Source organism: Coturnix japonica, chromosome 1, assembly GCF_001577835.2.
Source record: "Coturnix japonica isolate 7356 chromosome 1, Coturnix japonica 2.1, whole genome shotgun sequence".
Lineage (NCBI taxonomy): Eukaryota > Metazoa > Chordata > Aves > Galliformes > Phasianidae > Coturnix > Coturnix japonica.
In genome coordinates, this window is record NC_029516.1 from 106,785,873 (window position 1) to 106,810,950 (window position 25,078).

Below are 25,078 nucleotides of genomic sequence, written 5' to 3' on the forward strand. Positions count from 1 at the left end.
CATAATGATTTCCCATGCATGCAATGATTTCTGGGGCTGGAACCCAGCTGTACCTCTGTTAAAAAAGCTGAATACTCATTACAACACTCAGTGCAGGCCTAGAGCGAAGCTCAAATTCATAACCTTAATTTCTGTCAAAGTAGGCTAATGATGCTTTCCAGGCACACAGCAGCTGACATACTCCAGCAGCTAATGGACATTTGGACCATACACTAAGTCTTCTGTCCAAAGTTGACTCTTGTGCCCCTGAATGTGTGTAACATGAATAGTTGTCTGCACTCATTGTTTGATGCTGCAGACTCACTCCTCTTACTTTACCCTACTTACTAATGGAGCCAGGAACACAGGTTGGTGATACTTTTCTGTAGTAGGTGGCGGAAGGTACTGAGTGAGGCATCTGAGGCTTCCCAGATGGCATTAATATGATTAAGGTAATGTCTTTCAGCTCAGTGTAGCTTTTTTAAATATCTATCTATCTATCTATCTATCTATCTATCTATCTATCTATCTATGAAAATATGGCTATTTTTCAGGAAAGTATTATGTACCAGATATTTTTTGTTATTGACTGAAATGCGCAAACTCTTTCAAGGTTGCTGATATGGCTACCTTTATCTGTTAAATGCTTTTTCTTGTTATTTTTAACAGCTAGATCAAGCTAGCCTCTCTCTCTCATCTCGAGAGGATTACCTAGAAAACACCACAGAAGCTAAATCTGTAAGTACTAACTAAAACTCAAAGTGTCTATTTTTGTTACTGTAAATTTTGCTTTATTGAGCTACAATCTGGGAAACGGTTATGGTTTGGTTGGATTTAGATTTTTCAAGGTATTTCCTATTAGAAAAAGCCTCTCAACCATAAGCACCACTACTACAAACACTTGCAAAGTTTCTCAAATGCAGATTTTATGAAGAAATGGGGTCCCCCTATCCTTTTCTTCCCCTTTAGAAGAGACCTCTGGAAACCATCTGCCAACCTTCTGGTTTTGTACTTTCAACATGCAAGCATGCTGAAGGTGTAAGTGCTAGAAGGCCACGTGCTTCAGGCGCTCTCTGTAGTTTGAGACTTTCAGAGCTGCATCCTTATGAAGGATGGTCCAGGAGTTCAACAGACACAGTTGCCCAGGGCACCCTGCATTCAAGAACAACTGTTAGAGTTCATTAGCAGCTTCTATAGCTACTGTCACCTTAGCCTTCTCCTGACCTGATTGCACTGGGACCCCACACAGCTATTGAGATGTCCCAGAATATCCTAGGCCATGGACAAAGAGCCCAGAAGCTCAAGAACATCTCAAGAAAGTGGAGCCCAGATGCTGTTGTGTCAGTGAGCTGCTCTCTTGTCCAGATTACTATTAAATTTGTCTGAAATTATTTAATAAAAGAAACAGGAGTTCTTCAACAGATCTCAATGATTAATTTCCTCTTCTTCCCCTTTCTTATTTCTCAGTACTCTGCTACAGCTCATCAAGAAGTTTTCTTGCTGCTTTTCTGTGGAAAACAAAGATGAAAATGTTGATGTTAACCACACATACTGATGCTTGATAATGCCAACACCTTTTTCACCCCCCTCTGATTAAGGCCTGGGTGCACACAGCCTAGAGTTCATAGAAAATAAGCACTTGGATTGTCATGGGGGCAAGTTATTGCTGTTGTTAAGGTCTTACAATTTTTCTTCCCTTTTAATTTCTCTGAGAAGCTACTGAGTTTTTTAGCCACACCCATCTAAGCAGATGCCAGTGTCCAACAAACAGTATCTATTTAAAAATTAAAGACAGTAATATGCTCGGAAATGCTCTTGCATGGGAGATCACATGCCAGCAGGAGCTGATTGGAGCAGTTAGATCCCTCTCAAACTTCTGAAAGATGATGCTGGGGAAGAGATAGCACAGAAATCACTACAATATAATGATTAATACATATAGTGGATTGTGCTGACATTTGTGTATATGCACTAGTCTAAAACATGCTTTTTTAGGATAGTTGGATAGCACAGAGCACTTTAGTAAGTACTTGTGTGCTGTAGCAGAAACAGAGGAGGGATGTCCCTTTATGTCCTTATCTTCCCATCTACTAAGCTTGCATTTGTCTGTCAGTACTTCTTCAGTCTTGTGTTCATTGCTGTGTGAGGTTGCAAAAACATACACATTGTCTAATCCCATTGCAAGAGCTGTGTGTGCTCAGCCAAATCCAGAAACATCATTTGTGCTTCCTGAGATGTGTATATTCTGTGAACCACAGCAGATTGCTCTGTTTGTCATCCACAGTATGGCCTTTTATGGCAGTTTATGGCATTCTTTCCCCTTTTCTCTTCAGAGGAAGTGGACACTTGAGGTAAAGAAAGTATAACTCTGGTTGCAAGAGTATGAAAGTATGATGTATTCACCTCCTTGCTGTCAACTGGATATCGATGTCCTACTGGTACAGCTGTGTTGAAGTGCAAATCCAGTGATAATTTCTTTTTTTTTTCCCCAGTACCGAGATAATTTTTTGCAGTTCATGGTTGACACAGCAGTGCTTCTGGGTGCAAATGCTTCACGAGCTGAGTCTGATATGAAGTCAGTCCTAAAGCTGGAAGTTAAAATAGCTGAGGTTGGTAATTTTATGTGGAATTGAAAGCTGCTTTAAAAACAAAGGGCAATCCTGCTTCAAAATGGAAAGTCGTTATATTAACAACCTTAGCAATAATGTTTCTTGGAAGGAGAATGAAAGGAGCAAATGGAATAAAAAAATAAGTCTTCTTGCTTTAGTTAATTGCTAAATTGAATATTTATTCTCAAAGGCATTGGGAGAAGAATTAAAAAAAAATAAATAAATTAACAAAACCCTTAGCCAAACATAATTGTAGAATCATTAAGGTTGCAGAACTGAGGGCCATCAACAACAGCAGTAATGCAGTGTTCCATCTCTCTGCTGAAGATAGAGATGAAGTTTTGTCAAACCACTATATGAAAGCAGATATGTTCAGGGACAAGGATTGTTATATGACCCCTATTAAGCACAATTAATTATATAAGCATCATACTGTGTTTTCAAAAGAGATAGATAGTCTTGATTGTCACTTGAGCTTTTATTGTATCCTGCGTTCCTTTGTACTCTTTTTAAGTGAACATACATCATGGAGAACTTCTGTGCTTGGGAAGAGAGACAGAAGGAACAAAAGGAAGATATGTATTTTTGATTTAGGGATGAGTGGCATGTTCCAAGAGATCTTATTGTGTACAAGGAAGATTTCAAATGGATTTGAGATACTGGAGGAAGAGGAAAAATTTAGAGAGGAAGAGAGCAAGCGAGTTCAAGAAGAGTTTAAAGATCTGCCATGTAAATGAAATTTGTGTAAAGGGAGAAGAAAATAGTTTTTTTTCTGTATGGTTTGAGCAACAGTAAAACTGCAGACATTTACTGCAGAATTTTGTTTGGAGATCTGCCAGCTGTTTTTTTAGTCTTGTGTCAATTTCTGCCCTATTGAAATTTGGTACCATAAAGACTGTTTATATCTATCTGATTTGTGCTTTTATATTTTAGTGGGTTGGTTTCTTTATTATGACCCAGACACCTTGGAATCTGAACATCCTTTGTCAATTATAAAAAAGGCTTGCTTTGTATTTAACATTTCTTTTGCAGCATCCTTGGGTTTTTACTCTGCAGAGGATCCTGAGCCCTGACTCCTCTGGTCACATAGAATGAATGCTATGAATGCTTCTGTTTATTTCTGGCCTATGTACTCAGGTTTCCTGCTATGGAAATCAAGACAGTTGGCTTGAAGGGAGGAGAAACTGATGTGTATCTGACTCTTCCTCCAGGTGTAGCCAGGCCAGAGAAGGGCACATATTTGAATCCAGGAGATGAGATGCATTTCCAGCATGCCTCTCAGATTTGACATTTCAAACTTTATAGTTTGGAGCTGATAGGATGAATGATTTTAATGATATAGGTGTGTTTTTAGCTTTTATGAACCCACATTCATTTCCTTGGTATAATCACAGCTAAAATTGGTCTAAAGCATTCAGAGAAGACATGCAGCACATCAAATTCCCCAGTAATGAGTTAAACTGGCAATGAATCATATTCAATTTCTCTGAGTTAAATGCCATCTTCAGAAAGGGAAGGTAATGTCATGAGGGCCTGGAAAATGGGTGGTAAGATACTTCTTCAGTGGGATTTTGTTGAATAGTAACGATTTAAGAGAAGATCATTGGAAGATGAGCCTTGTTTTCATCATTTTTTTTTTTAATTTTTTATTTTATCTATTTTTCCAGATCATGATTCCATATGAAAATCGAACAAGTGAGGTGATGTACAATAAAATGAACATATCAGAGCTTAGTGCCATGATTCCACAGGTTGGTTGGGAAAATTATTCTTTTCATTTCTGACCTACATAATTAAATATGCCTTTAGTGTAAGGAGATGGCATGTTAAAGGAGTATTATTACGAATGTATGCACTCAGTTATAATGTATGTTCTTTTAAATTCAGTTATGACTTCACAAGGTTTGAAACTGTGGAAAGACGAGCTGCAATAGTTTTTAAATTTTACATAAGTAAAGCTTTAAATCCACTATCTTGTATGTGTGATTTAATCAATAAATTATCTTCCTTCATGAAGTGATTTAACCAGTCTTTTTTTTTTTTTTTTTTTTTTTTTTGTCATTTCAGTTTGACTGGCTGGGATACATAAAGAAGGTGATTGACACCAAGCTTTACCCTGAGCTCAAAGATATAGGTCCTTCAGAAAATGTGATTGTCCGTGTTCCCCAGTACTTCAAAGATTTATTCAGGATACTTGAAAATGAAAGGAAAAAGTAAGGCCCCAAATTTATGACTGGACATTAAATGCTGGGCTTGTCCTGAAATCTTTAGGTGCTTCCCATATTTTAGGAATCAGATCTCAGCACAAAAGGTCTCCTCATTATTGTCTGAAAGAAGATAGATATATTTCCTTGTGGACAGCAGGATAATTTAGTTTCAAGCAACTTTGTTGCAGCAATGCTGCTTTTTGCAGATCCATTCAGCCTCTCTTAACCGTATAGGGTTTTACATCTTGTGAAATCATCTATATCTCTAGAAAATGCAGGCAGCTCACATCAAATGCAATAGATGTGCTTTGCACAGGGAAGCAAGAAAGCTTCAGGTAATGCAAAGAAAAGAGGGTGTGTGAAGAAGATATTTTGTTTGGAAGGATCTTTCTAGATGACAAATAAGCAGTTTTTGTAATAATTTACTCTCTGCTCAGGTGTGTTGCTGAACCTTTAAAAACATTTTCAAACTGATGTCTCTAAAAATCATTTCATGTTGATTGTACAGTATGGCCACAACTAAGGTTATATTTCAGAAAGGAACAATTCAGAAATTTCTTATGTTGTTGATCTTTGCCTCCAATGACAATACTTACATCCATTCACATTATTTGGAAAAATAAGAAGCAGATTAAAAAATAAGGAACATAAACATGATCATTTGTTCTGCCTACAGATTGTAAAACATCCTTGTTTTCCAAAATTCAGACAAATATTGTTAGTGTATCACAAATTTTAGTTTGCTGAAGAGAACCTTCTACATTGTTTTGTTTTTTCAGATTTTCTATCTCATAAATTTAGTGATGTCAGTGGAGATAAGTGGTGATATACTGGATGTGTGTGTACCAAGACAACAGAGAGATACTCTTTGTGTGCAAATTCTATTCCATACAACTCTATTCTGCAACTACAGAGTAAATACCTGAGAGTATTTTCAAGGAGTTCATAACATTTCCATGTGGGATAAATTCTAAAAATATAACAATGATATTTTGTCATGGGTAATCTAATATTTCATTCTCTGTATGGTATTTAAAAGGTTAAAATAATGCAAATAATATTAATTTGGTTTTGTTTTATTAAATATTTATCTGAATCAATTTTCTAGTAATAGGGGTTACTTTCCCCATTCCCCCCTTCCCCCCCCCCCCCCCCCCCCCAGTTATCAGTGTGTTGATAGTACTGGTACTATAGTTAAAAGCAATAAATAGGATAAGTGAGATGCATCTGCATAATGGAGATGTTTACAGCTGCTGTAGGAAGTAGATTTGCTGCTCTCTTGGATGTCAGAATCAATAACAATGTTTTACCTTGCTCCACCTTACTGCATATTTGCAGTGTGAAACAATTAATATACTACTCCTCGATTCCTGTGTTATAAATAGGAATTTTCTTTACATAGGGATGGGGGCACTAGATCTCCTTTCTGGTCTTGTGCTTCCTCTGGAAAGTTAGTGGGAGAGTTAAGTTACAGTAATTTAACTGAAACTTGTGCCTCTAGCAAGAGACTGGAGATTTTCAGTATTTTAATCTGATTCTTGATTCAATTATGAATACAGTTTCCAAACAGATCTCAAAAAATGTGAAAGAGTTCTTTTTTTTTTTTTCTTTTTTTTTTTAAAAAATTAAAATGTCAATTAATGCAGCTCTCTATCTTGGATTAAATCTATCCTCTTTTAATTGTCACCATGTCTATTCATTAAAATACATTACAAACTCTCAGAATTTTACTTGAGCAACCTACTTTATTTCCAGGCAGAGTTGAGCAGATACCCGTGAAGGCTGGTATAATTTTAACTGTCCCAGCAAACAAGTTCTCTACCACTTCCTTTGGGAGTGTGTATCACAGTGGTGGTCATATTGGCTCAGAAATGGTCAGCCTACACTTCTTTCTTTAACAGTTGTTTTGAAGTTAAAATAGGGAACTGTGTACTGTAATCTTCCCAAAGGTTACAACAACAAATGCTCTGGTCTCATTGAAAGCTCAGAGAAGATCTGTGTTTTATTTTTGTGTTGGATTTTACTCCGTGTGAAGTGGCTAACATCTCTGAGCCTGGTGTTATTTGAATGAAACAGGCACTGAGGGCATTTCTTAATCAGAAAGTGTCATTTTTTAACCTGAATGAAGATAATTGATTTTAACTTCAGATAGCTGATAGAAAAGATAAAAATTGTTCTGAAATAAGTAAACAGACCTTAATAAAAATGAAATGCTTACTCCCCTACCCCCCCCCCCCCCCCAGAAACAAAAACATCAGAACCCACAAACAACAAAACCTTTGCCTACGACCATAACTCCCCAGTCCTGAAGATGTAAATTCTCTTGGGCTTTGAAGTGAAACCCTCCTGTTTTATGCATTGTATGCATCAGTGGATTCAAGTGTGATTACAATCAGGAATTGTTCTCATCTCATCAGAGAGCTAGGTTTTAGGATGTGTCAGCTTTTCTTTCTTTCTCAAATTAAAACAAAGCTCAATTAATTGTGGGCTATTTCCTGAGACAGACATTCCCCTTCATCATTTATGCCTTATAATAAATACAAAAGTTTTTAAATCCCCATGGATATTAATGTCATTGAATAAGTCACCTTTTCAAGACTCATTCTTTACAAATTTCAGTCTTTCATTCACTCGCAATTTGACAGAGGTTCCTTGACTTGAATGTAGGGGCAAACACCTCCATATGAGAACAAGAAGTACACAGAAAGAGGAATTGATTTTTGTAGCAATTAAGTATTGTATTGTAACATATAATTGGTTTATGGTAGCTGTCTACTTAGCTGATTTTTTTTTTAGTGGAGAATTTTGATGTAAATTATGTCTTTAAAACATTCAATACATATACTCAAATATATGTATACACAATACAGATACTAAATTTTAATATATATACTTACATAGATACTGATTTAAAATGACAGAATTGCATTCTAATAGAGTGAGGGACTGAATAGGTGCTGTGGGAGCAAGGGTGCTGCTGAAATGCATGAGGCAGGTAATAAGGGGCTGGTGGAATTCAGACAAAATTAATGACAGCTGCATTCTTTGAGAGTGTTTCTTGCTATTAAGTGAGGAAACACTATATCATAAAAAATGTGATAATGGGAAAATCTGTGCTTTCTGGTATAGTTGAGTAGGTTGAAATACATTTTTAATGACCCTAAGCATTTTGTCAAAATGATTTAATCATCCATTTAGAGCTAATTGTTTTGTCTCTTGTAACGTATGCTATGCTATAAAGGTGTATTACTTGTGCTGAAAGTTTGAAAAGCTTTTTTCAGATATATTTTATGAATATTGTGAGGATTTACATGCACTGCGTAATGTATTTCTGTAATGAAGGAATTATTGTTTCTGTCAGGAAGAAAGGTTAAGTGGCATGAGCACAGAACTGCTCCTAATATGGTATCCCACTTAGTGTCTGAACATGGCCAGAGGTACTAGGTTGTGATGTGCTCAGTCACTAGTAGACAATATGTTGCTTTAAGCTGCCTTAAGCCTCACCATCCTCACCTCACTCTTATCTCCCCAGCCAAGGGACCAAGAGCTTAAGCTTGCAGCAACAATCTTTCTTGAGTTGGAGGTTTTAGGCTGGAGCATAGAGGCAAAACTCAAGCTCTGGCTCTGGTGATGCTGGTATGGAAGGAACAACCTCAGAAACTCTTCTTATAGCCTGTTCTGATTTGGATGAGAGAACAGTATGAGAAGCATCTATCAATGAAACAAATAGAGTGGCACTGCGGGAGAACCTGGCAGTTCCATCTCTACAGCAACTAGAGGATGAAGAAGCTAGAGTTTTAGTGAAGAGTGAGCTGTTCAGATAGCCCATCATAGCATCTTATAGTGGAAAGGAAACACTTAGGTCAGTACTAGGCTTGTTTTGAGACTGATTGAAGTTGAATTGCCTATTTACAGTGCAATTTTTTCTTATATAACTACTGTTGATCATGGAGGTGGCTCAGTCTCAGCTAGACAAATACTTGGTTAAGCTCTCTAGTCAAGTGCTTGAAGTTTTAGAAGGAGCACAGACGTCAGGTCTCCTGATATGTTTGAACAAGTTCTTCCAGGATTTCACAGCCTCAGTTCTTTAGAGATGTATCTTTTTGGTGTGTCAGTTATCAATCTGCAAAATATGAGTGACAGCAATTTAATAACTGTAGGTAGTAAAAAGTTTCTGCAGAGCTTTGTTAACTTAAAAGGAAAAAAAACCAGTTATTTTCTCATTATGGTACTATTCTTGCTACTTTGAAGCTGCCCTTTGAAAAAAACATTACCTATAGGTGGCATGCTAAGTGCTGAACATGATACTAATATCCTCTAAAAGATGGTTATCACTGTGCAATTACATACCAACTGGCTTCAATCTAGCAGACCACTCTGTGAAGTAGGGATTAATCAATTTCATCATTACATATTAATTTACAAAATAAATTTTAAACCATTCATTTTGAATATTTGAGGAAGATACGTCTGTGAGTGCTTTGCTTTGTTACATCATATGCATTTAGAGGGCTGACAAAAACATGTCTGATTTAACAGGACTCTTGCCAACTATCTGGTGTGGAGGATGGTTTATTCAAGGTTATTTAACCTCAGTAGACGTTTTCAGTATCGGTGGCTGGAATTTTCTCGGGTAAGTTGAAATTTTTAATAGCTTTTACAGTGTAATTAGTGTTGTCCCTATCTGTTTCCCTTATAGCTGCTGTTTTCTATTGTTTATATCTTTGCAGAAGATGGTTTTTCCATGCTGGGCAAATTTATTAATTAAGCTTTTTGTAGGAGTCTTCAATTAAAATAATAGAACCATATATATTGTGTGCAACACAAAGGAAAAATATCCTTTGGATTATGTGAGGGAATTTTTGAGACCACAAAAAGCTTAGACTTTTTATGACAGAACCCAGAAGCTGGAAAGTTATTGAGTTTTGTGCTGGGGCTGTGACCTGCAAAAGGTCAAACATGTTTGGCCAAAGTCTGAGCTTTTGAAAGAAAAAAATGAACTCTTTGCACATGCATGAAAACAGCTCTGTCAAAACAAAACTTGAAGGTTTCATCTTTTCTCAGGTTACTCCAAACCATTCTTATGCTGTAATGCCAGCTTTATATGAGCTCTAGCATATATATGTACATCAGCTGTTTTCACAGAAAAGCCAATCAGGTACCTTCCAGCTCTGGGGCCCCAAAAGACATGCATTAGTTGCTGCCATAAGCTATTAGAGTAGAGCTAATTATCTATTAATTAATATGAGTATTTATGTAAAGCACATATTTGATTAAGTGGCTCCTGAGTGGAAAACCAACCTGATGATATTGTGGGCAGTGCAAGGGCTCTGTAAGCAAACAAACGATGAAACTGCAACAGAAAGTTGTTGTATCTTCTTGTTGTTTCCATGCCATGTTTGGATGGTAATATTTTTTTGTTTGTTATAAGGAAAATAAGCTGCTGGGTTATATCATGACAGCAAGATACATTGTGGCATTGAGGGACATGGTTAGTGGGCTTGGTGGTGATAGGTTGATGTCTGAACCAGATGATCTTAGTTATCTTTTCTAGACTTAATGACTGTGATTCAGTGAACAGGAGGCTGTCACAATGGTGCCAGTGATGTGGGGCAGGAGGTGTGGGTGCTCTGTCCTCCTTGGTGAGACACACAGGTGGTAACTGAAACTGAGCTGATAACATATCTAAAAATAAACTCTAATACTTTGATGGAAACTATGTGGAAAAGACCATATCGTATGCTCCTGAATCTGCATTGCTAAAGACACCATTTTCTTTATGCAAAAATGTGCAAAACTGGCTGTCAGAACCACAGTGACAAGTTTCTAAGTGAGTCCCCTTGTGGAATATTTCTTGCTAGCCAGGTAAAATAGATTGCTGGCCATCAACAAGTCAGCATCATATGTTTGAATTATATTCTGGCCAGGGAAATTCCTGGAAGGAAACAATATTCTTCAGTTACTGTGCTTTTAGATACACTAACTAGGTGCTATCTTTTCTCTTAGGGAGAAATCTAATTCAAGTTGTTTCAAAGCTCATTAAAATATTGTCGTCAAGGATTCACATAAGTGGTTGTGAAAACTGAAGGGCAGCTCAGTAAGGGCAGTGAGTCAGCAGCTTGTTCCCATTATCTGCCTTTGGGACCTGGAGAAAGATAGTAAAATGCAGTAAATAGCAAGGGGTAATAGTTAATAGCTGTGGTTAAGTGTGGTGAACAGCTCAGGGAAACAGATTTCACAGGTCAGCAGAAATGACATGAGAAATGGAGTTCAAGGCAAATCTGTTGCTGAGCAGATTGTTCCAGTCAGAGGCTGGAAGACTTGAGATACATAGTTCCTTTGAGATTGTAAAAATGGACTCACTAACCTCCTGGTAAGTGAAGAAAACATTGAGTAATCATACAAAGATATGACTATGAGAAGAATCACTGGCCTCTAAAACAAAGGATATGTTTTATTTGTTTACTCATTTGTCATCAGCCTCACCCATCCTAAGTAGCATTTTTTTTCACTGGTTTCTAATTTTCTGTTGGTGGTTTTTACATCTAACGTGCAGAAATCTTGGCACTGAAACACATATCTGGATGGCACTTTGCAAAGAAAGGAGGAAAGAAATGATGAAACTTTGAAAAAGTTCAGGTTGAAAAATAGGACAAACCTGCTGACTCTACAGAAAGTGCTTGATTACCAGATCAGCACCATCAGCAGCTCCTCTCCACTGGCTATTTGAGTTCTAGCAAATGTGTGATGGCTCCTGGGGAAGAGCTCCATTAATTCTCTTGTGGAGCTCTGAATTGCCTGGAGAGGCTTGAAACCTGCTATTTATAGTCGCTGTTACTACCTGGAGTACTGCATTGTAGAGTGAAACATTAATATTTGGAGGATAATTTTGAGAGAGCTCAAGTTGGCTCTGGTTGTAACATAAATATCAGTATACAAGCTGTGAGATATTATCTATTCCTCTCAGCTCTAGTTTTATTTCTCTCGGAGCCTATACTGCCTTTTTGTGCTCCTCACAGTCAAACCTCCCTCAAAATAATAATGATTACTATGTTGTAATAACATGCCACATGCTGAAAGCCAGCTCTGTCTCCTGACTTTCCATGGTTGATGTGGAGACAGAGTTTTTGGAAGGAATTTCAGGCTCTGATAATTAGTTCTATGACTCCCCTTGTTACTCTGCATCAGGAGAAACTTTCATTGTGGTTTTGCATGGATACTGGAGAGAATTTTTCTTTTCCTTTTTTTCTCTTTTAATAAAGTGATGTGTTATATATGAAGATTGAAGGATTTGGAAAAGAAGTTTATTTTCTAATTTGGCTCTGCTTAGGAAACGATTACCTTATTATGCATCAGTTTACCTAATGTGGTTTTCTTATAGAAGTGTTCTTTCTGTCATTGAAAATCTATTAGCACATACTGTATTAATAAAAAGCATTTGAAAATGCAATTCACTGGTGTATTTAAGTATGAGTCATTGATTAAGCTTAATTACAGTCAATATGATGGAGAAAATCAGTCTTCCAACTACCAAAATAGCTGACCTTCAATAGCTGAGAGTTAAGATAGTCTGGAATTTTCCAAACAAATCCAATAGTTTTGCTAGAAATCTTATCTTGGAGGAGACTAAGAGGAGACTAGGAAAAGGAAAGGCCCGTTAAACACTAGGGCAGTGCTTGGAGGCCTATGTAATCTGTGAGAGGCCAAAATGTTATCCTGCCTGACCTAGTCTGGTGACGACTGTACCCCACCATTATGCAACCAGCAGGTGACAGCTACTAAGCTGGGATTTTGCTTGTTCTTGTGGAACAAGGCAAGTAAATTCCTGAAGTGGAAAGGGAACTCTCTGAACTTGAAAAAAGAACTAAAAAAGTTCCTGAATCAGTGCTGCATTTGCTTTTTGCTTACATGTACACATTTTGCATTTTGCGTTGCTTGAGTACTTTGTTTTTGCTGAACTCCTTTGTCCAGAAAAATTTACTCATATCTGGTAAATGCCAACAGTAACAACATTCACAAATGGAAAGCAAAGTAGCAACATGCTTAAGCTACATTTTACCCTGTTCATTTGTGCATTGGTGGCTCTTGACTATTTCTCTTTTGAAGGTGATGATGCAGTAGGATCATCAGGACCTGGCAGTCTCTATTTAGCCACTATTCTGCTATTAAGTACACAAACTGCTATAACAACATACTGTTACTGTAGCTCAAAGGGGAATTTTGTGAGACAAACTTATCTCAGAGCAGGTCATCTTGTAAAGGGATGTGCCTATCCGCTAAACACAAGAATACTAGAATTCGCCTAAAGTTAGCAACTGAGAATGCCTTCCCATAAAAAATCCTCTAAGTTGTTCCTATTATACTCAGTTTAAAACTTTACTGCTATTTAGTGGGGTTGAAAAGATTTTTCTATACAGTTTCTATATTCTCATTAAAAAAAATGGAAAAAAATATAAAACATCATTGCTGTGCTTCTTTTTTGTTTTTGTTTTTTGTTTTGTTACTATTCGACATGCATGATTTAACTTGACAACCATAAGAAATGTAGATGCAGGCTTAAATGCTGTTACGACTTACTGCATTGCTTCCAACAGGTGATCCATGGAACAACCTCTTTAATGCCTCAGTGGGACAAATGTGTGGACTTAGTTGAAAGTGCACTCCCTTACGTTGTGGGTAAGATGTTTGTGAAAGCCCATTTCCAAGAAGACAAGAAAGAAATGGTGAGTCCTCTTAGAAATCTGTAGTAAGTGGCTTCCTCATCCTCTCAAAGTTAAAGAAGTGTACCACTAGTGACAGTATTCTTAAAGGTGCTTCACTTATTAAGAAAAAAAAGCAAGGAGAACACAGAACAAACATAAAGAAATGTCATGTTTCTGTCCATCTGGTCACTGCCCAATCTTTCCACATGAGGCCCTTCAGGTAAATGTGTAGACAGTTTGTGTGCATAATGACAAATTATGAGCCAGACTGTGCAGAAGCAGAGGGGGGAGCATTGATGAGGAATGGTTCAGTTGAAGGTAATTTAGTAAAGTTCTTACTGACCAGTTAATGACTGGTCACATTTGCTCTGCTTTAGGGCCAATCTTTTTAAGGCTGACTGTGCTACAACTGAGAAAACTCAACTGAGGACTTTACTCAATAGTGAAAGAAATTATTCTTTCACATTGTTGACTACAGAGAATAGCTTTTAGCTGGATATTCATCCTCACTGTAAAACTTCAAACACAACTACATTATCACCTCCTTTAATAAATTATGCAAATGATTAACTGCCCTTAATGATCATTTATGACTTATTTTCAGATTATAATTTTCTCACTGAGTTTCACAGTGTCTGCTTTTCAAGCTATTGATTTTCCGACATCAATCAGTTTGAAATCAACTGATTTAGCTTTTGAGCTTAGCTCCTAGCACATGGGAGCTGCATTTAAGAAACACACGACTGTCATGCATTGGGCGCAGCAGCTCTGTGATTGTCCTGCAGAATCCTGGCTCAGTAGCTTGAGTTCACTTGATTTTGTTTAGTTTGACTGTTTTCTTATGGAAGGACTCCATTTTAGACAGACCAACATTTGCCTTGTCTAATATTTGAAACATTTCCATCTCTGCATTTCTTTTCCTGCTTGCCTCCAGCTGGAGTTTCCTCTCTGAGATCTAGCTTTTCAGTTCCTGATTCTTTATCAAGTTTTTAATGTGCTATTTGGCAGTTTAGTCACAAAAATATTTCTGGGGTATTAGATAGTGTGACCTCTGTGTAAACAGACTGTAAGAAATACACACTTTACTGAGGATGATCTGTTATTTTGTGTTTGTTTATGCAAGGAAAAATGATGAAAACCTGACAGAAATAGAGAATGGTTATCTGATGAAATATGACCTAATTAAAATATTTCTTACTATGCAAATTCCTTTCAGGCCAAGAATCTGAAAATTTATCAAGTTTAAATTCACAGTGGCATCCATAGCAAGATATGCAAATAACATTTATAGTATAGACAACATTCAGACTAATAGCAAGCTGTACAAGGAGAAAAAATTAGATGCAGGCAAAATTTGCTGCAGTCCTTATAGAAATTTGCTTTTCAAGTTTATCATTTCTGTTGTTATTATTTTCATTTCACTGGTTTTCATTTCTGTTTTTCTTAAGCACGGAGAAAACCCTTGAGAGAAGCACTCTTATTTGTACAGGTTTTATTATTTTATTCTTCTTTTTGTCCTGGATCAAAAGCAAATCCTGAGTTATGGACAATATGGATTTTTCCCCCATGTTTTGTGACTGATATTTCATACTTTAGAGATTTCCCTCTTCCTTTATCAGGAAAGACATTATTTGTGTCTAAATATAGCACTGTTTCTAACCCAGAGTGCCTGCAGTGTTTCTTACAGCTATGCCTGAGCAGTTTCAGTAATAGCTTTGATAGCAGGAATAGGTTTCTCCTCCTGCCCCCCACAGCTACAGCTGGTACATAAAGCCTAACTATACACCAGGGCCCAGCTGTAGCGCTTGAGTTTGAACTCATAACCTCCAAATACAGGGAGTTCACCTCATTAGTGCGCTAAGTTAATTGAGTCAGTGCTCTGTCATCAGTACCTTTAAGGTACCCTATTCCCTGGGATGCTGTTTTCTGTGAATGTTGGCTGTTTAGTCATATTTAAGGCTAGATCTGTTCCAGTTGTCCTGTTCTGTTGCTAAAAATAAATGAGTGTTTTTTTGAAAAGAGTTGGAAAAATGAATAATTAAGGTGCATTGCTAAGCTTTGTCTACCTCAACCACAAATACAGATTAGTTCCAAATTAAAATACACATCTGATACATAGATGACAATGCAGCTGAAGATCACATTAATTTCTGGGATCTAGCCTCTACCTTAATGACTTTTCAAAGCTACCAGATCTAAGGAATAAACTTACACCAAACCTTGGTATGTGAGATCTCCATTCTTTTTAAATGTAACATAACTGATAACATAGCGGTCCAGTAAAACTTCATACAGTGGTTGTCAGTCATGATTTGTACAGTCTCAGTTCTGGGCTGACCTGTGGTGAAGCTCTCTGTCAACGACTGAATCCTCCAAAATACTTCACTCTTACAGTGTTTTCAGGGTTATCTGTGTAAAGGTTCCTTCTCTGATACAAATAGAAGCAGGTTACAGCCTATACTTTTCTGGTTTGTGCTGCCAAATAGATGCATAGGCGTGAGTACATTTCTGCTCTTTAGACCAAAGCAACACATCCCTTAGCTGTCAGACTCTCTTCATTCCATAGTTTTCTTGGCCTTTATGCTTACTGAACACTCCTACTATTTCACTTGCTTGTGACATGCTTCTGTTTTTGTATAGTTTTTGAATTACGGTTTGTACAGAAGCCACAAAGAAGTAGAGCTAAAATGATTGTGAGTTCTCCCAGGTTTGCACAGATGTAGGCTGTTCCTTGCTGTTCAAGATTAGAGAAGCCACGGCCTCTTCCCTGCAGTAAGCACAACTTACTGGCTAAATATTTGAATACTTCTTTGTATTTGGATCATGATACTTTCAGCCCAAATTCAGCTATTTGGCAGTATTAGTAAGGAATGTCTCAGTGTGACATAAACTAAGCAATGCTACAGATGCTCTCTCTACAGAAAAGGCTTTATCTGTGCAAACACTTTGCAGCTGGCTCCTTCCTGCAGGGACTGGTGATCTAGGACCAAGGAGACAGAAAGGAAATCTCCACAAATCACTTTTCTCCCAGTGTTTTGTTGTTGTTGTTGTTGTTTTATTTCATTTTTTCTTTAAGATTTTGAGGCAGCTTTTCTCACAGTCGTGACACGAAACGATCAGCAGCCTGTGTGGTACAATTGAAGGTAATGTAAAGAGGAAGAAACTTGCTTTGAGAAGAATTGTCTGAGGGTTGGAAAAAGAGAATAAATCCACCTTCAAGAACTGCTAGTGGTGACTGTCTGATTTCAAATCATTCATGGTTTTACTAAGTCCATCAGGCACTGAAACATTTCCTATAATGATCCCGCCATGGCTGTTTATTGAGGAGAGATTTACTAACTGTTTTTCAGATGGAAGAGCTGACTGAAGGAATTCGCTGGGCCTTTATTGACATGTTAGAGAAAGAAAATGACTGGATGGACTCTGAAACAAAAAGAAAGGCTCATGAGAAGGTAATAAATATAAATGGAGGGTGGGTAAAGTCCTATCAGAGTGAAGACTGGCCTTGAGGGAGAACAGAATGTTGTAGACCTTACCTACTGTTACCTTGTTCTTCCTGCCTTGCCTCCATCTGTCCCAGTCTGTCTCTGACTGATACAGGCTATGAGCTTGTTTCAGACTTCCTGTGCCTTACTGGGTTGTTTTCTGTGGAAACGGAGACTTTAGCCAAGAAAGGAAGAACTGTCCACATCTCATACCTTCTCCTACATCATGGTGAAAGGCCTAATGCTAAAGCCACCTTCCAGGACTGTGGCAACCATCCCAGCTGAACACCCATCCTGACAGAGCTAGTTACAGAGTGCTATGGTCAAGGCTGGCATTACCTGTTATGATCACTTTTGAGTGGTGTGTCAGTAAAACTCAGGAGGTAAAGGCGAAGGCAGGAAATACTGAAAGCTCTCTTTCTGGTCTCCATCCTTGCTATTGGTTTGTGATAGGGGGAAACAGAACATGTCTAAATGCAGAACTCTGCCCCAGGACAGCAGACAGGAGAGGCATAAAGAAAGCAGAGCAGAGGGAAATGTGAAGGACCGCCTCCTTTTGCAGGAGGCAGCGGGATATCAGAAAATTAGTAAATATCCTCTCTGAATGCAGTGACAGGCAAGTGCAGCTTTTCTACTCACTAGGCTGGAATTAAAATTCTGCTGTTTTGGTTTGAAAACAAATACAGACTTCATGGAACTTTTGTTGATTTTGTTGAAAAGGCTGTTCAGACACTTCATCAGTAGAAAGGTTTAAATTCCATACACAACCCATTAACTTTTTTTACAGTGGTGCCCTGCACAGATGCACAAATGAAATACAGCTGCATAAATGGACCAATAAACTCTACAGAGAGTAAAGAATAGTAAGATGTAGTTTATTTCTTCCTAACCTGATGGCATATGGGCTGCAGTTATTATTTCTTACTGGCTGTGATGCTTGTTTGTTTACTAGAAAAACCCATAGAAACATAATGAACTTTAATTTAGATATTTGACGAATTTGACACAGACTACAAGCAGGAAGATTTTCTATTATAAATCAAATGTTGATTTCCTAGCCAGTGATCTACTTAACTGTTGTGTTAAAAATTTGCTGACTTCCTTCTCGCAGAGAAATGATACAAGAATTGCCACAAACTAATAAACTCTTTATAGCTCTCTCTTTTCCATCCTTAGAAAAGGATAGGTTCAGAAGTTAAGTTTGATCTTTTGTAGGTGGCAATGGCACATGTTGGAAGCTTACAGTACTTGGTCCTGAATTAGGCATCTCAGTTAAGTTTCTGAAGTTAATGGGGTGAGTCTGGACTGAGCAGTGCAAGCCAAAGTAAATTCAGGCTGCACAATGAAAAAAAACTACTATGTGCCAAAGTACTTTGAATATCAAATGGCTTAAATCCATTACCACTGACTTGAACAACAATTTTATAGTTTACTGTGCTAGGAACGAGGTCAAGGTTGTATGACACAAAGGTAATGTAATGATTTAGAAACTGCAGTAATATAGAGGCGTTTTGGTAGATTTCCAGGCATGCTCTTTGTACATGTTTATTAAATACTATTTATTGCTAATGATTTGTATTGGATGTGTGCTGGAACATTTAAATGGACATGTTTGTAATTCAAGAAATGCATTCATTACTTGTTTAGCCAGATAATTCACTGCAGAAACCTGTGATATATCATAAAACAGAACCTGCAAAATCTGTTAATCCTTAAGATCCTATGAGCCATTTTTAAAACACTTATGCCTTAACAGAACAGTACAGACAATAGGACTGCTGGAGTAACAATTGTTTGATTGTTTACAAGAAACAAATGCAGTAGTATTACTTTACTATATAGATCTATACAAGATATATTTATTTGTCAGTATGAGAGTGCTAGTATTTTGAAAATTAGGAAGATCTTTTTCTTGAGTTGAAGAAGAGCAAGCTACATGATCCTGGGGGTTTTCATTATTTTACTCTTTGTTTTGGAGCGTTACCAAGGTAGTTGTTGTTATTACAGTGTTATAACAGTGCACAGTGGGGTGCTGGAGGCACTGTCTTTCAGACAGAAGGCCAGAGAGGGTACTCAGCTTTGATCTTCTATGTAGGCAAACTGTAGCACTTTAGCCAATTATTGCTGGGCAGAGCCCAGCAACACATCAAACAACTGTTCCAGTTTTCTGTGGTTGATAAAGCGTCCATGGAAGTATTTATATGAGTATGTGATATTCTACTTTGAAATGAATTTCAAGTCTTGTGCAAGCATCTCATGCTTGTTTCTGTTTCCAGAACAAAAGATGGCACCCAATCATTACAATTGTTATCTGTTAAGTAAAGAAAGAGAGTTATTAGTTAGATGAAGAATGTCTTGGCCTTTTATCATATTTTCATCAGTGTCTGTCAAAGGAGGAACTGCAGATAAATCATGTTTTTTGTTTACTAAACCTCCTTCATGGGAACTGATTATTTTGCCATTAGCCCTTCCTTTAACTTCAGGAATGTTTGGGCCTTAACAAACTTTCTGCCCGTTTCCTGAGAGAGGAATAAGATCAGTGCAGGATCCGGATGCATGCGCAGTGAGCCTCCTTGGAAGAGTAGCTCTTCTCAGGTGTCTTTTTTGTTCCTTCTGCTGATTGTATCATCAGATCACAACACTGTCATGCAAATGACTTTAAATGAGCTTTAAAGAAAATAAACAGCAAATCCTCTCCAACAGGGGTAGTCACAGTCTTACGTTTTGACTGCTGCCTGTTGGCTGACTGATCCCCAGCTTGCACATGGCCAATGCTGGACCTGCTGGCAGCCTGTTGCTTTGCACTCAGAGGGACCATCAGCCTCTAAAGGACATAGAAAAGTCTTTCAGATAGAATCAATGCTTGATTTGTGCTCCAGGCATTCTGTTAGCTCCATTTTACTACTGAAGTGCTTTGTGCCTATGACTTGATGTGTCTGTTATGTTCAGTTGCTCAGATTGACACCCAGTACTATCTGTTCACTTTAATTTGGCGCGCCTAAAATGCATTGAAAGGATCAAATCAACAAGTCCACGTGACATAGGAAACATTTTTCTTGCAATATTTGATTTCTGAGAACCATTCCTTTAGTCACTGTTAACTTCGGAGGTAAGGTTTGGCTTTCCTTCTGTAATAGAATATACTAAGAAAACTACTACTTTCCCCCCTATTGTCACTTTCTTCCTCTTTCTCTGTGATCGAAAGACAAATTGAAACCAGCCCATCTGAGAGCCAGTCTTGCACGGGTACCGGCAAGCTGAGGTATCTGATTCCCGTGCAGTTCTCACCTAATTCTCTGGATGGAGCTCACGCTGCTTCCAAAGCAGTTCCTTGCCGCAGAAGAGCACTTTGCCGCGATGCTCTGCTTTCTGCCCTGTCCTGCCTCTGTGCTTTATTAGCTTTGCTTTTCTGCTGTGTAGTTGACTATCACCCGAATTTCTTAAACTATGGCTGTTAACCTTCCAAATTTTTAATGGAAATATAAAAAAATAAAAAAAAAAAAAAGAAGAAGGAAAGATGTTTGCTCTTTTAGCCTCTGTTGCAAGGACCCTGTGTTTTTGTTCACATTTGAGGAGAAGATAAAATTATTCACATAGTGAGGGCCTAAGTGTGTCTCTGGTTAGAGTGTTCATGTAGGCAGTCTGCAAGCTGCAGCATCCAAGCAGAGAGATGCCTCCTCTGCTGCCTGGGCACTGGAAGACTCTCAGCCACCCTGCAGCCTCCGAGATGGGTGGTGGCTGAGGATGGAAGGGCAGGCTTTTGTCTCCCTAACCATGAGGATGCAGATGACTGCAGAAGCTCTCTTGGCCAAATAGCACTGGAAGCCATATCTTGTTATGGTAGGTCACAGGGAAAAGAGAGAGCCCACAACTGAAACGCCATTGATGTGACATTGATATGATTGGGGCTTTCATCTTTGAAACAGTAATTTACTGCTGCTGCTCTTCAGAGCATAATTCAGTGGAAGCTCACCACTGAGATGTAAAGTTATTCCTTTCCTTGAGCAGCAGGAGCCTTTTTTTCTTATTAATTACATTAAGGCGACCCCTCCCCCCCCCCCCCCTCCCGAAATGCCCCTTGTTCTTGGTTTACTGGGAGCTTAAAAAATAGACATTTACACAAAGGCCTGTTTTCTGAAGGTTTGCAAATAGCCTGCACTGTAGGAAGTTGGGCTGGTGTTTTGTTGTTTTGTTTTTTTGCTTTGCAATACTGTTTTAAAGAACGGATGACAAGCCAAAAAAAAAAAAAAAAAAAAGTCTTGTTTTTCTGTAATAAGTTTTTTTCTGTAACTTTGTTAACCTCTTTAGGTCATGGAGCACAAATCCCAGTGTCACTGTGCAATCATTTTTTGCCCACTGAACTTGCCTCTCCTTGGCTTTATTTCTCTCTAAGGAAGTCATATACGCAACACATGTTCTGTTTGCAACTCTCTCTGAACACCAAGGCAAAAGAAGCAAAAATATAAGGACAGTGCCTTACTATAGGTGTCTCTCTCAGGCAGTGTTAGATACCTTAGTTTAGCCTACAGTTCTGCTGCGCCAGAGAGCTGCAGCTAAACCCCCAATGTAATTTAGACCATCAGCCCTCTGTAATTCAAGAGCTATCTGTGCAAGTCTGAACAATATAGGTGCTCCTCTATAGGTGCTTTAGAGGAGGTACTTGTCCGTGTGTTACCCCATACAAGACATTCATTTGTCATCTGGATCTTCCTGCCTGTATCTAGCCTTCTGGTCAATTAAATGAGCCCCTATCATCTTTCCCAGTTCTCCATAGTCACTGTCTTTTCATGTTTGGGTGATTTCACTGAGAACATGATGGCCCTACTGCTCCAACCAGTGGTCCGATGTTTGGCTCGGACAGTGGCCAAACAGTAGCAGATGTCTGGAGATGAACAGAAGGACAGGGCAAGCACAAAGGGGTGCATTCTCACTATACTCTCCCTGCCTGTGACAATCTGCTGCTCTGTTGCCAGAAGTGGTGTATTTTTATTTATTTGTTTTGTTTTGTTTTGTTTTGTTTTCTCTTGTGAGTTTGTCTGGTGATTTTCTGAACCCACGACAAATGTTATCATCGACAGCTTCCCATGGCAGAGTTCCACTGCCTCACTGTGCTCTCTGTGAGGGAGAATCTCCTCTTGTTTGTCTGGAAAATGTCCTCTGCTCCTCCTCCATTCTTACAGTGGGGAAATCAGAGAATCATTCTCTGTTCTTTTCTCATGTTCATGCTTGTTTATGTATAGCCCTGGCACAGCAATACATGCTGAGAGAATAGAGCCTCCTGCATTTATTCAAATAGACTGTTTAGGGCACGCACTGAATACAGTTCTGAAAAACAACTTTCCATTAACATCTGCTGCATACTTGGACAAAAAGGCCAGGCACCACAGCTTTGGGAGCTGAAATTAATCTTGGCCTAATGCCATGTTAATTTTGCACAAAGGTGATGAAGCATCCAGTCTTGAGAATGGTCAGTGGGTGCTCTGCAGAAAGAAAAATGAGCCTGTGTATCTTGTGAGGTCTGTGGACCCACCCCTTGAAAAAGAATGCAAAATATCACAGAGGAACCATCCGCATCCCAGTGCCTCTCGCATCTCAAGTAGCCTTTTTCAGGAAGGAAGGCCAGCGCAGGGCTGACAGAATAGCACTTTGTAAGGGAGGGAGATAGAGTACCTAAACAGAAAATCCCAAGACACTTTTCACTGGTTCTTTTAAGATGATTTTATATTATTGTTTCAAGAATCTCAAAGACTTCACAAAGAGCCGTAAGTCTGCTTCAGAGCTGCCAGACTTATTTCAGAAGGAGGAAAAGGGAAAAATTTCCAAGGGCTTTAATTGCACTTGAACACTCTATTTCCCTTCAAAAGCCAACAGAAGCTCTCACTTCCTAATTTCCTGTTTTTTGCCACCAATTTTTATTCAGATCTTCTTACAACAACACTGTCATTTTTAAATGGGAAAGCACACTTAATGCTAGTTCAGCCCTGGCTATACTTGTCCTTTGTGGAACTTATGTCTCTGAAATGAGGGTAGTCTCTGTCTGGATAAGTGCTTTGATGTGAAAATTTCAGGTCTTGCCTCTGCTGTAGCAGTTTCATTGCAGGGAGCAATGAGAAACTCTCCTGATACAGTTGAAACATGAAGTTCATAAAAGACAGTCACATACTAACTCTTTTCCTACATGTCTGCAGCTCTCTTGGGCTCTACAGGTATTTCCAGGAGCTTACCTTCATGGGGGCTGCACTAGATAGATATTCTCCAGAGGTCCTTTCCAACCCCTACGGTTCTGTGGTTGCATGTAACCCATCTTTATCCTACTGTGAGCAGGGACATAGGAAGAGAAGAGGGCAAAGTTGAGATGGAGCAGGAAGTCAGATAAATACCATATAGCTCAGAAATGACACAAGAAGTTTGAAAATCTAACTCTACTTACCTGATCTGGAATATGCATGGCAGAATATCTCACTGTCCCTCAGATAGCTGTATGGAAAATGCCAACATTCAGGGTAACATTTTTCACCTGGAAAATAAAGAGAATGAAAGACACTTTCTCTTCAGTGTAAGTGTCCTCGTTCTATTCCCCAAACAAAAATAAATCTTCACTTTCCATCAGATTAACAAGTGATTTTCTTTTTTTTTTTTTTTTAAGTCAAATGTTTGTTTGCTATCACAAACTTTAATTTTTTGAACTCAAAGAATAATCTCTCTCACCTTCCAAATTTAATTTAACCTTCTCTGGAGGACTGGGCTTTTCTGCTCGGTAACCACAGGAGATGTTCTTCTCCCTTGGCCAGAGCTGAAACTAATAGCCATGGCATGTTTGCTTATCTCTTATCTCTGGGGTTAGATCGCTGCTGTCAGCTTCTCCCTTGTTATCTGGCTGCTGCTACTGCTCACTCAGTTGTGCAGGGATGTCAGTTCCATTAATAACCTGAGCACCGTGCAAACAGATAGTGGAAAACAGGTGAAGAGAGAGGAAATTGTATTTAACCCCGATCTTGCAGCTGTCATTTTTCAGACTCTGCCACAACTGTGTAAGGCCCGAATGGGTGCATGACATCAAAACACCTGTGACAAATGGCATGGCTGAAATGCAGAGAGGGAGATGGAGTGGCAGACGGACACCTGCAGCCACTCAGGGACAGGGGTGAATCTGGAGCTTTTGTGCCGGAAGTGCAACATAAAAGCACTGATATGTCAAAAGGCAGCTTCATTCTTCCAAAGGGCAAGAAGTCTTTCATCACCCCTGGAAGTCTCAGACAGTTTAACTTTTACTGCTTTTGTTATTTTACCAAGTAAAATCACCTTCCATAGAGGAACAGTTACACAGATATTATAGTCCTCCAGCTGACCAGTAATGGATTCTGAGGCATAATTGTAATTGATTTGAATATAAAGTGTGCAAAGGCTTAGAATAGAGAGAGATTTGGTTTCGAGTAAAAAACATCATTTTCTGCCTATGCTTTTCTTTTTCTATATATTTCAGCCATCGTTTCTGTATACACATCTGCTTTTTTTACATGGCATGGACGACTGGTAGTGGCACAATTGTTGCAGTACTGATTGTCAAGGCACCAGGCTGAAGGAATTTCTCTACAAAGAGAGGGAAATCTTCAAGTTCTGAGCCAACCAAAGTTGTGTTAAAAACTGAAATGAGGACCAGGAGGCTAGAGTAGAGGGATGAGGGGGCTAGTCTGCTGTGTCATCTCAGCTATGTGTGAGTCTGATGCTCACTTGTGGCTAGAAAATTTTCACACTCTGTTCTTTAAAAAAAAAAAAGTGGCTCCACAAACTTGAAAATATTAAATGATATTATATGATGATGCTAAATGATGCACAAAGAGGCTAACGTCAGAAGTTATCCCTCTATGGAGCAGGTTATTCAGCATTTTGCTGAGTAAATTGCCAGAAGAAACACTGTAGCAAACATATTCCATACAGCTGCGATGTGAAGAGAGCTTGCCTGCCCTTCCCCTGTGCCTGGGCTGGTCCTCACGGAGGATTCTGCAGCACTCAGTTCTTGAGATCTCTTCAGCACAACAGGGCCTTGGGGACTTTTATTTTGTCAGGCAGCACAGTGCTTTTTGTTAAACCTGCTC

The 25,078-nt window shown here is 38.6% G+C and overlaps 1 protein-coding gene and 1 long non-coding RNA gene across 3 annotated transcripts in view; one reads left to right on the forward strand and one right to left on the reverse strand.

The window, feature by feature from the left end:
- Nucleotides 1-25,078, forward strand: part of PHEX (phosphate regulating endopeptidase homolog X-linked) — a 95,729-nt gene that overhangs the window by 26,294 nt on the left and 44,357 nt on the right. Inside the window, exons 6-12 of the mRNA XM_015885420.2 lie at nt 649-717; nt 2,472-2,588; nt 4,256-4,339; nt 4,656-4,801; nt 9,335-9,428; nt 13,390-13,518; nt 16,848-16,949. Coding sequence (XP_015740906.1) covers nt 649-717; nt 2,472-2,588; nt 4,256-4,339; nt 4,656-4,801; nt 9,335-9,428; nt 13,390-13,518; nt 16,848-16,949 — 741 coding nt within the window. The remainder of the gene's footprint in view (nt 1-648; nt 718-2,471; nt 2,589-4,255; nt 4,340-4,655; nt 4,802-9,334; nt 9,429-13,389; nt 13,519-16,847; nt 16,950-25,078) is intronic.
- The window catches only part of LOC107324988, a 183,359-nt gene continuing 165,860 nt past the window's right edge, over nt 7,580-25,078 (reverse strand). For both annotated transcript variants that reach the window (XR_001559598.2, XR_004305435.1), the window contains exons 4-6: nt 23,413-23,499; nt 23,207-23,296; nt 7,580-8,918 (exon numbers count right to left, since the gene is read on the reverse strand). This is a non-coding gene — a long non-coding RNA (uncharacterized LOC107324988). The remainder of the gene's footprint in view (nt 8,919-23,206; nt 23,297-23,412; nt 23,500-25,078) is intronic.